Genomic DNA, 12677 nt, shown 5'->3' with positions numbered 1-12677 from the left:
CCCATGCATTACAGCTGAGGGAGATTGTTGTCGCAATTAGGGACTTACTGCTTTTTGAACATTTTTGACTTTTAATGCCCACAACCTCGGTTATTCTCATCATCAAAACAAATACAAGGGCCTAAGTTACCCATGGTTTCAGTCAAACACTGAAATGTCTTAACTTTGTATGTTTGATGCAGTGGCATCATTAGAAGTATGAAACTAAGTATTTAAATATCCACTGTAAATAACATATCTTTACCAATCACTTGAGGTTATATTGGACGCAGTTTGCTCTGACTGTCGACATGTGCTCACTAAGTTAGTTCTTTTTTTTTTTTGCATGTTTACTTTTTTTATTTATTGAACAGACTTTTTGGATTGCAGTGAAATGAATACTTGGCTACAGTGCCCATCACATCATTAACACACTTGGCGTACGGACACAGTGTGGGCTGGTGTTTGATGGGAGTTTTGCGGCTTCAAGTTGCTACATGCCGATTCAGTGGTGTGATGCCGGACCCATTCACACTACAGGTCAACCAGTAATAATAACAATAATGAAAGAATATGGATAATTTTACCAACTACATTTGTTCACTAGTGTTAAAGTTGCCAAATAATTCATAGAAAATGTACATTATTTGTATACATTTTTTGGAAAGCATAGCACGACCTTAGTAATTCTACATCATCCAGAAAAACATAGTTGCATTGACCTCTCTCAGTTGACCGTTTCAACTCATGCACCTTTAGTGACAGTGTTTTCCTTTCACTGTTGGGTGTGGACTGAAGTGTGTCTGTCAGCTGTGATGCAGTGCACTGCAGTGTGACATCATGTTTGGGTTGCAGACCGAACATGCAGCAAGATGAAATTATCACCTGCTTGATATCAGTAGAAACAAAATTCTCAGCGTGTACAAAGTCACTCTTTAAACATGAAAAACTGAAAATAAAAGAAAGAAAACTAGGGCAAAACTAGATGATTGAGCAAATATAGATGTTAAAATGTCTCAGTGTCAAATGCCTAAACATACATAATATAATATTGTAACTTACATCTAAATTCTACATATCTACTATATAAATAGTAGCTTTTAATGTTCTTTCACTCAAAATAAATGTAGGAAGATTCATGCATTTTAATGAGGCAGTGCCATTGCACCACTAAATCCATGTAAAATCTGTGTGTGAGGATGGACTTGCACTGAAGCATGTATTCACACCAGGAAGTGAGAGCTGAAGAAACCTTCCCTCCTTCCCTTGTTTCTTGTCTTCTGGTCTCCTTTGACCTCTGATTTAGTTTGCGGCAAGTGGACACTACCAGCCTCAGGAATGGCACTACTCCCACATCCACAATGCCATTTTGGGCCCATTTGGGGAACTGATGACAGAAGCTGACCTAAATCGTATTGAGAAGCAAATTGAGAACCTCCAGGTCATGCACAAGGTGTCAGAAGTCGAGAGGGAGCTGGAAGAATTAGAGCGTGAGCTGCACCAGCTCCTACCAGTTTCTGCTGCCCTCCATCAAGGGCACTTCTCAGTTAATCCAAAGCAGGTGCATGGCCAAGCTGAAGATCTTCCAGCCTGGTGCAGTAAGATTTCCACACTGCTCAAGAGTATGGCCATTCTTCTTGCCACGCTGGGGGGAAAAGAGATAGATATCTTGGATCTAATATGTCCAGTATATTCTCAGGAAGAGGCAAGGAGTTTGAGCACAGGTCAGTCTGAAACAGCAGGATCAGCCGCTGCTGGATTTGTTGGACGGTCTCAGTCCTTCTCAACGAGAGAGGACGTGGAGAACGAGATAAAGCAGTGTGGAGTTTCAGTGAAGAACCTCAAGGCCAATTATGAAATTCAGGATCAGTCACAGTATGAAGACAACAAAGCAAATAGGGTATACAAACGTAAGAGATCCCTCCCTATGGTCAGCGAGTCTAACCATGCTCCAGAGACAATTCAGGAAGCTGTCCCTTATTCCTCTACTACACTCCTTGAATCTAATAGCAACGGACATTTACCCTCATCGGAGGAATCGGTCTTACAAATGGTTGGAGAACCTGTTATCATTGCATCTCATGCTCCTCGGACGTATGCCCCTCATGAGATAATGGCTCCAACTAACATTGAACAGTTCAATCAGGTTCTATCTGCAGACCCTATTTTAAATGATGGCCAACTAACAAGAACCTTGGAGGTGCAGACAGATCTCAGCTATGTCCAGGAATGCATTGAAATGAGGAAGGAGAGGATTGTATTCTTGTTCCTCGAACACTGGCGCAAGTACACCATCTCTGAGTCTTATCGGACTAAATATGCAGGCAGGAGAGGAAATCATTTAGATGTGGGCTTGGAGGACTATAACCAATTCAGTGCACAGATTGGTACGGAGATCCACAGTGAAGATGACAAACTCCTCCTTTTCATGAAGTCAAAGCAAGTAGTAGGGAATCTGATCGGCCACTGGAGAACAATCATGAGCCAAGTGCCCACACGCCAGATCCGCAGGCTGAGTCGAGCCCAGATGATCTACTGGCCAGAGCACTTCTTGCCACACATCAATGGGTCCCCTGTGGGTTATGAAAGCCTAACACTCGACCTTTTCATGCTTGGATACTTCCAGTTGCTGGAGATGAGCATGTCTCGCAGTGAGCGCAAATACCGCCACCTTTTGTGCTATGAGATGTTTGACCGTCTCGGGAGCCATAAATGGGAGATTATACGGCAATTTCACAAGGAGGTCATGGAAGAAATTGAGAGAGGGAAGCGAGACTGGCCCGACGGTTTTGAAGACATAAAGTTGAAGTATTTTGGAGACTGTGATGAGGGGGGAGGTGTAATGACCGCGTCTCTGTATTGTATGTCTCCTGAAACGCCCATCATGGCAATCCAGGAATCACTTCCTCCCCCACCTTCGCATCCTCCACCTCCTCCGCCATCAACCCATCCTGCACCTCCGCTTCCAAACACACAGTCTACTGCACCTGCGCTACCTGCCCCACCCAACCCATCAGATGGGCCACTATCATCACCTGCTGCAACCCAGGACGGTGTATCTAATAATGGCCAGTGTGTAGAGCAGAGAACCCTGAAAACCTCAACGAAGGACAACGCTCAGGGGGATGTGAAACCCAGTGAGCAGATGTTATCAAGTGAGACGGTGGTTTCTAAAGGAAATAGTTCAGTCCAGGATCATATACAGAGCTCGACAACTGAAACTGTACAACAAGCAACAACAGCAAAAGCTGAGACAACACAGGGAACAACAGAAAGCTTTCCACCTGTTACTGTTAAAATCATAGAGGAACCTCATGTTGATAAACCTCCACCAAGAGATGAACTTAATGGAGACTCAATTAAAGTTATCTATGAGCTAAAAGAGTTTAGCAATGAAGAGATCATCAGATACATTGATCGAAGCTTTGCTTTTTGGAAAGAAAAGGAAGCTGAGCTTTTTGATATTTAACATCTCTGGATTTGGGCTTGACTAACAGCCCAGTTCACCTGTACAACCAAAGAGAGTAGAACAGGACCAGGAAAAAATCGATGTGCACGGTGGAGTATGCTGAGGGAGGCAACTAAGCTGGTGTATTCGCGTTTAGACAACATAAGGGACTTAACTACAGCGAAGCAAAGAGCATCCACTTAGCTGTGCTGACTTTTTCATTTGCATTTGCCCTAAGTGGATGAAAAGATAGAGTGTGATGTCAAAAGACACACATTTGCTGAAACCATTTCATTTTGAATCGCGTCGAACCGAGAGCTTTTTGAATCTAGCAGGCTCAATTGCCATGGCACACACTGCTTATGGGAAAATGTTTTTAAAGCTTAAGATTTGCCATTGCAAATGCCAAGTGCATTGTTTATCCTTATTACTTTGTTGCTCGTTTAACGAAGCACATAACTTGGCTTGAATTATTCACATTGCGTTTTCTGTCGAGATCACCACCTCAGAAAGGCAAGCAATCACTTCACAATTCAACTCAGAGCTTCTACAGCTGCCAGAGATGAAATGGTGATGGTTTGATTAAGTGGTATTATTACTTTAAAGTGCACTTTGTTGCTTGACTCAAATTCAATGAATCTAGGTCTTCAGTTGCTTTGTGGGAGTTTAAGTTACTTAGTGGGTCACAAATCGCCCTAGTTTAACAATACAATGTGTGCCTTTCAGTATACATTGCAAAGATTAGCACTAAGGTAAATGTAAATCCCTTTGTTACTTTTAACATTAGTACTTCAGAACTTGACAATTACAAATTTATATCAAATGGAATAATTCCTGTGACTTAAACATCAAATTAAGAGTTTGTATTTATCTCATCCCATCATTTTGTTACTCCAATTGTTGTGATCTTAATTTAATTTGTGGTCTTTTATTATTTGATTTCTACATTGCTGTTAGAAATAAAGTTTGTTGACATTTTTTGTGATTATAAAATGTCAGTAGTTCTTTCCTTCTTGGTTCTACACTAACTGTTGGGGGTTACTCTCGTGATGAACATTTAATTTACCTGACTGGATGTAAATCCAAATTAATATATATATCATAACATGTTGTTTTCTATCTTGGAGAAAATCAAAAACAATCAGCCCTTGTACCAGTAAAAGGGTCACTTTCAAACACCAAGCTCTTTTATGTGTAATCCTCCATTGCGACATTCGTAGCCGTCAAGAACCACAGTCTTCTCATAGTGCCTGTGCAGCATCAAGATTACCTTCAAATAACCCTCTTAGCACCCCCCGCTGTCATGCTATCCGTGGCTTACAGGAGCCATAAGGAGGTTACAGAGAACCTTGATCAACTCACAGCCGGGAAAGGAAGGGAGTCAGCTGGTAAACTTAAAGGTATATTTATAGATTTGTATTTATGTAAAGCATTTGTGTCACATTTGCTGAATCTATCCAGCACACCAAAGAGTGTGAGGTGACAATGGAGTTATACAGTGTACGTTATGTCTAGTCAAGGTACTAAGTCCAAGTCTTGAGGAGGATTAGCAAAAGAACAAATAAAAACAAATTAAAATTGTCCATTAATTAAAGAGATACTGCTAATCCTGATATAACTGTACTGCTATTTTAATTCTCTACCACTTCAACAGGTGTCCAGACCATACAGGCCTTTATGCATTGTATATTTTATACAGTCTAACCAGTAAAAAATAGGTATTACCCTGCTGTTTATCATTGATTCAAATTAGATTTGTCCTAAGGTATGAAAATGTTATATTCAACTTTGTCCCAGACCCACATCTTTCAGATGAGAAAATTTACCCAAAATACAAGTGGCTTATAGTTACCACTGAGGTTTTCTACTGACTTTTACTGGCATTATTATTTCATAAAACCGCAGCACATAACAACTCATATTTGAAGAATAAAGCATCTGTCTTACTTATTAATGTCAAATTGTCTTTAAACCAGATGAATGTGGCTGATGAACAGGAATCCAGATATTTATAATCATGTGAGCCTGGTCATTCATGATGAAGAAACGTGAACGGGCACAATGAGTTTGTAATGAATGCTTGCCGGGCTAATGCAATGCACTGACTCTCTGGTTCAGATGGATACACTACTGGCAATACATTTGATAGAAATTCACCACTGTGATTATTTTTAAACTGGCATGACCCTGCATCTGTTTATCAACTACTGTAAGTTTTACCTTTACCTGTTAGTTGTTGTAGTATTTATTGGAAACAAGTTACAACCTTAAAGCAACAGGCTGTTCATATTTAAGACAGCTGTGATTATTTTCAAAAATAAAAATGACATGGTGCTCCAATCTTTTAACTTAGATACAGAAGGTCACAGGTTTGATTCTTATCAAGTGATTTCAGTAATGCTGTTCCCTGCTGTGGATGGATAGTGTGCAGGGTTTGATACTGACATATTAATGCATGGTAAGTGTGTGTGATGCCATGTGTGTTAGATGAACAGCGAACAATAGTGACATTAACCAGACCAGAGGTTCAAAATGTCACTGGTTAAACATTTGCATTGCTGCATGTAGCTTGTGACTCTAAGTACCCATTGGTTGAACTGGTTTGACTGTATGTCAAACTGATAAACTGCATTGAGGAGATATGCCAGAGTAAGATTTTTCAAAACTTAGACTAAGTTATGGTGAATCTATGTCATCACTGAATCAGTGAAATATAGGTACCATAATGTTGCCCTACGTAACCCATTTAAAAGGTTTAACAAAGAGTGTTGACTTTTTTCACGTCAATGAAGAAAAAACAGGTAACTTTAATTCGGGAAAAAAATATTTTTTCTTCCGATTTTTTTTTCTTGCTCTGTTATTTCCAAGGGAATCATTTAAAATGCACTGTGTAGATAATCTTACCTGGATTTGGGTCTGCCAGGGCAAGTGAAATGCTCCAGTTAAAGGAACGCAGAAAGGATAATGTATCTTCTCAGGTGAAGATGAGAAATCCAAGATGGCTGCCCTCTGGTCACTGCACCTCAGATTACAGGCTGAAAGAGAGTAAAGGATCCGGTTACTGTGTGAGTGCTCAGTTTAAAGAAAATGTCCTGTAAAACAAAGTCCTGTCCATTGAAAAGGCTTTATTTTAACTCAAAGACACAGGAGAAGAGTACCTCCACCTATTGTGAGTTGTTTGCTGCTGTAAGTCATGTGAGTTTACTCAGTATACGACATGTATATTCAGCATTTAGTCCTATAGGTCTTCCACAAAGGCTGTTTGATTAAAATGTGACATTTGAGAATGAATGTGTAGGTTGAACTAATGGGTGGACTAACATTTGATTAGTTTTCTCTGTACGCAGGGTTAATCTTCTAGACTGTTTACAAGGAAACGTATTGAACTGTGGTATGGGTCAGACTAGAACTTTAGTATGAGGATCAGGGGATGGATCCCGGATTTCCTTTTCCACATTGAGTGAATTGTATTTTCCCAAATGCACGCGTTCATGATTTGTCGGGTTTCCACTATGTTCAATGCTGTGTTACCCTGCTGCAGGTCCTCCCTCCTCACTCCCCCGCTGATCTGCGCACTCTTTGCCCGTTAACTATAAACACCAACACTAATCAGGAGTTATGAGGACACATACAGTGCTGAAGTTTACTTTGTGTTTGTTTGATCTAGACTTTATGAAACATGTTTTCAAACACATTGAAAAAGGTCCAACATTTTGCGCACACATAGTTCACCTGGTACCGACAACACGAGACTTCACATGACGTGCAGATCACGATCCTGTGGGGGGAGGGTGGCATAAAATAATTGTTAATTTATCGTATCAAGGTAAATGTTTGAAATAATCCTGATATTGATTTGAAGTACATTTTAATCTATATTTAAAGTATTACAGAAAATTCCAATTAACTCCAGTGTCATTGAGATTAAGTCATATGTTTATTTGGATACGTACATTATTCAAAAACTGAAACGAGTAGTTTCAAACATGGGCAGTGTGCATCAAATGTTTTTGTTATTTCTTAACCTCACCATGAAGAAACAATTCTTATTTGACAGAAAGCTTAAATTTCACTTAACATTTCTCTTCAGTTTTGTTGGGCTGCTGTTACTATTACAATCCTTTACCAACTGGTGTGGGCCCCTATCTGTCTCTCCCCTCTGTCCGTCTACAGGCAGAAGAGGAGACAGCACGCCTGGCCTCGATGCCAGCCTGGAGGAGAGACATGATGAAGAAGAAAATGGACGAAGAGAAGTGAGTAACAAAGCTGTGTTGTGATGTTTAAGCTCATCTTGTACCATATGTGAGGAGTCAGTGGGAAGATTATGTTTGTACATGTTAGTGCCAAGATTTTTTATTTTCTTCTATTGTAGACGATCTGTTCTGACATTATATGAGTTTGGACTCCAAGAGCTATTCTACACAACTTCTGTGTGCCCACTCATGTTACACTTTAACAATAAACACCAACACTAATCAAAGGTTATTAGGATCTGAACAGAACTGAAATTTTGATTCGCTCGAGAGTTTACATTTACATTTATACATTTGAACACATTGAAAAAAGCCCAACATTTTGTGCACACTCAGTTCACTTGATACACAAAATATGAGACACACACAGCCAGGACATCAGTGTTGAAGTGACAGGAACAATCCAGATTCATAAACAGTCATCATCGATTAATAACTAAATAAATGTGATTGTCAGTTTGTGTGTGAAGAGCGACAGAAATGAGCAGACACACACACACAGACACAGACACAGACACACACACACACACAAACACACACACAATCCCAGAGGCAATGCTAGAACATTAACTTAATACAATACAAACCTAAAAGCTCATCTAAATCATAACCATCTCATCTAATTCAACTGTTCGAATGAATATTCTCAAGAATTGAAAGTTCATAGCTCTTTGAAAGGGTTTAGCTGCATGATTGTGCTATAATATTATCTTTATTATATCAGTGGTAGAAAAGGGTTTTAAAATGACGACAGTAATATAATTTATCACGTTCATTTCTGTGATAATATATGGTCAAACTAAAGTTGTCATTGTGTTTGAGTTAGAGGTTTTCTATTACAGTTTTCAATTCTCTGAGAATTTCTTTCATATCCAAACAACTTTTGTGTTTCACAATGAAACATCCTTAACTGAACAATGTATATACAGTATATGTATATGTAACCCTACCCCAAACCCAAACTTACAACAATAATAGCATTTTATGCTATATAATTGTGCTTCAACATAGTTTCAAACTTGTGGAATCACTTGTTGTTGCCGTGAAGGATATTTACTCCTTTTTTTCTTGTGTTTCCGTTCTACTGATGTGACAAGGAACAAAAAAGGTAAGAAAACACATCGTACTACACATAGAATTTTTAAATATCATCTTGTAAATGTGTTTAATGAAAAGATGGCAACTCCTCAGAAAATCATCTATTGATGAAACTCTGATTGTGAGATAAAGTAGTTAAAACTAGATACTAACTAAGCTGGGGATAAAAAAACTATGAGGAAAATGCTCTGTACACAAAAAGTGCAGTGATTTTGTAACTACTACCTGTACACTATTCCTCTTCCTTAAGAATGAGGTGCTAGTTTCATTTTACAGCAAAATACTCACATACACAAATAAAAAAGCTTGACTGCAAAAATCTCACTGGTAACCTTTATTTGCTCTTAACGTTGAGCTAACTAGCATTAGCTACACTAGCGCTCATGCTACCACAATACTGTGTTTTCTGTACTTCACAGAAAGACAAAATGAAGGTGAATAGAACGGCAGAAAGAAAATCAGTTAATAAAACACAAGTGTATAAATTAAGTCAGACATAATCCACAGGATATGTCAAATATTCATGATCGATAATGAATATTTGTGATCAAAATGTTTAAGAACAGTTTCAGGGTTCTAACAGCAAAGGCCCGGTCATAGTCACCGACGAGTAGCTACTTACCAGCTGTATTTATATTGTCACTCACATTTTATGTTTGTGCATATATCATTTTCTATTATATCAACTGGTTTTGTTTGAGATTTGCAATAATGTCTTCTTAGTAGATTCATCACATTTGTAGAAATGCTTTGGACAGAAGCATATACCAAATAAATATATGTGAATACAATGTAGAAGATGAATGAATTCATTGTGGACGTTTCCCGTATGATTCCAACTGTTTGTTCTTGAACTTTCCTCGCGTCTAGAAAAGTAGAGGAGAAGGCCAAACAGGCCAAGGCGATGGAGGAGAAGACGGAGCAGGAGCGGCTGCGGACCCTCGGCTACGACGACACCAAGCTGGCCCCCTGGCAGCGGCAGATTATCTTAAAGAAAGGGGATACAGCCAAACCGTGAACTGGGTCATCGCCCCCTCCTCTGCCCTGCAGCACCTCCCCACCCTCACACGCTCACTCCAAGGCCTTCACTGAATGCCTCCCCTTCTCTAGGCCTCCCCCCCGCACCCTGTACTGGACAGACAACCTCCAGACACACAGGAGCCGTGTTGTGGTTGCTGCTGTCCACGGGGGCTCCGAGGCTCAGCTCTGATGAAACATAGCAGCGTACCCCTCCACCTCCCACTGAATGTCACTTCAACACAAACTCTCGGCTGTGATTCTCCTTCCTCAAGTAATCATTATCTGTAGTATCGTTCCCTTGGATTATTTTCTGCAAATCAATAGAAGCTATTTGACATACAGTAGGAGATTTAAGAGGCGTGTGATAGATTGAAAAGGTCATTTTGCCATGAGGGGAAAAAGCCTGTTATTGCATTATTATTTTACCTCTATTAGCCCCACTCACTGTTAAGTAAAGCTTGGACAGGTACTGTAGCTTCATAACAGAATGGATGGACATCCTCAGCAAAGGCTTATATCAACTCAGAGCAGCTAATGCATTATGTATGTAGACAGTATCACATCTGTATCACGTTATTCACTTAGTCATTAGATATATTTTTTTTATCAAACTTGTAGAAGCTTTTTTTAATCGGCTTCGTTTTACTGCCACAGACGTAATCCTAACACAGCTCCAACTAATCGATTTCTTTAGAGTAGCTTCTCTGTGGATTTGGAATACTGATAAACTGTATGTCCTATTTTAAATAATGAAAGAAGTAGAGTTTATGTAGCTGACCAAATCAAATTTTATTAATTGTCACTCTGAAAAAAAAGCTGCAATGTTTCAATTCAATTGTTCTATATGTGACCTAAATGTTAAGCTATTGTGATCATGAATGTGAAATGTTGTGTGCATGTGTTGCGGAATGTGTATCGAGCATGTTGTGATGTTTTATTAGGCACATTGGACCCAGGGCCCTGGATTTTCAACAAAGACACACATTAATGTGTGAATACAATCCTGCTGGTTTCTATTTGAATATGGTCTTTTCCAAATAAAATTAAAAAAATGTATACATGCATAAGTGACAAGAGAGAAGACGTCTCTGTGCAAAACCTGAATATTTCAAAAGAAGAGAAAGGGCATCAGTTTGTCCTGTGTGCTGTTCTGCCCTTTGTCCCACTAACCTGGAGGATGAAACTTTGATGAGCAGATCCTCTTACTCAGCGCTCTCTGTCTGCCAGAAACAGCAGCAACACCAGAATGGAACTTGTCCTTATATCCTGTCAGTTTCATGTCAGTGTGTAAGTAATAATCCGCCGCCACTATTGTGAAGAGTCCGGTTTCAATACTCAACACGACAAATTAGGTCAAACATCTAATCATAAATATAGTAATCAAAGATCATACAAACTCCATAATTAACTTGAGACATCTCTTGCAAATGATTTTACATGACTGATCAAAAGCCAAGTTGATTATCCTACATCTTATTTCCATGGTCTGTACAGTTCCAGGTGTTTGAGGATAACAGGATTAACAGGCTTCTCACATTTATGGACATTGGTGCAACATTGTATGAAAATGTGGAAAATCTGAGATGAATATTTGTGACAGAGCTGAGGAGACATGCAGATCTGAAACGTAACCAAGCATTACACTGTTTACTGACATTTAAAAAACAAACTCACGACCCCCAGTCCGTCTTTCTGAATATGACACATTGATATTCCCACATGATGGAAATTATTCTCTATGTTTACAAATGTAGGTTATGGAGCGTATATATGCCTGATCCTAGTTAGGGAATCATTTGGAAATATTCAAATTCACTTTCATCGGATGCCATATATGATGTTAAAAATGAAAATGATGTGAATGTCATCGCCATTTTATTATATACATATATATATATGTGTATATATATATATATATATATATAAAATCTCTGTATATAGTGACCCTCTCAGAATTTTGTCATTTCGTTGTTTCCATCATATTATATGTGTCAGCCTTGCTTGAATAGGATGTTGGCTAATTCATGTGTAATTATATTTTCAGACCATTAAAAATGAAGAAAATAAATCTGTAATAAACAGTTCAGAATGTGCTTGTGTTGTCACCAACAGAAACACGTGTACGATCAAATCCATAAGTCGTACAACAATGAAGCTCATGAATAAATCATACCTGGATTAGTGTTCAGCTTTTCCTGAGGTCAAGTGACCTTTGAGACATTAAGATCATGCAAATTGAATTCAACTTAGAGTCAGGGACATACTAGAGTGTACAATCACATGTCAAATGTCAGGGGACTAAAATGTCAGTATAAGGTTTAAAATCATAATAAATAATTAAATAATACGACAGAAAATGTGCCACAGACTAAATGTTGCATCTGGCAGAACAGTTTCCATGGTAACTGCTTTAAATGAATAATTTAAATAAGAAACAACAAATTTTAAAAGTTTGTAAATACTGTTGATATTGTTGTTTGTATGTTGTGGCCCCCACTGGGCAGTGCTAGAGTACCGCTGCCATTTAAATATTTAAATATCTAAAAGTTTGTAAAGACTGCTTACATGTAGGAAGTTGACTGTAGGTTAATGTCATCTGGTGACCACTAGAGGGTGCCAGACTACTGGTGGTATTTAGATAAATACAAATATTTATTGATATATTATATTTATCACATTACAAATATAGAAACACTGTAGAAATCCAATTGGAGATTAGACTGTGTTTTGGGCCTTAACATCCATTATCTGGAGGGAAGGTTAATCTCTCCTGGTGGTCACTAGAGGGCGCTGAAGTGCTGGTGCCATTTAGGTAAATAAACATCAGAAATAACGAATGAGTAGAAATTTAGTGGGAAACAAGAGAGAGGGGGGAGTTT

General features: G+C 38.8%; 1 protein-coding gene across 1 annotated transcript in view; it reads left to right on the top strand.

Annotated features, from left to right (window-relative positions):
* espn (espin) overlaps positions 1–9988 on the top strand; it is a 38154-nt gene extending 28166 nt beyond the window's left edge. The window contains exons 13-16 of the mRNA XM_061074654.1: positions 7601–7679; positions 8767–8788; positions 9649–9792; positions 9889–9988. Of these exons, the coding sequence (XP_060930637.1) occupies positions 7601–7679; positions 8767–8788; positions 9649–9792; positions 9889–9988 (345 nt within the window). The remainder of the gene's footprint in view (positions 1–7600; positions 7680–8766; positions 8789–9648; positions 9793–9888) is intronic.
* The last annotated feature ends 2689 nt before the right edge of the window (positions 9989–12677 follow it).

Source organism: Limanda limanda, chromosome 7 (genome assembly GCF_963576545.1).
Source record: "Limanda limanda chromosome 7, fLimLim1.1, whole genome shotgun sequence".
In the NCBI taxonomy this organism is placed as follows: Eukaryota; Metazoa; Chordata; class Actinopteri; order Pleuronectiformes; family Pleuronectidae; genus Limanda; species Limanda limanda.
This window is presented reverse-complemented; position numbering and strand designations above follow the sequence as displayed.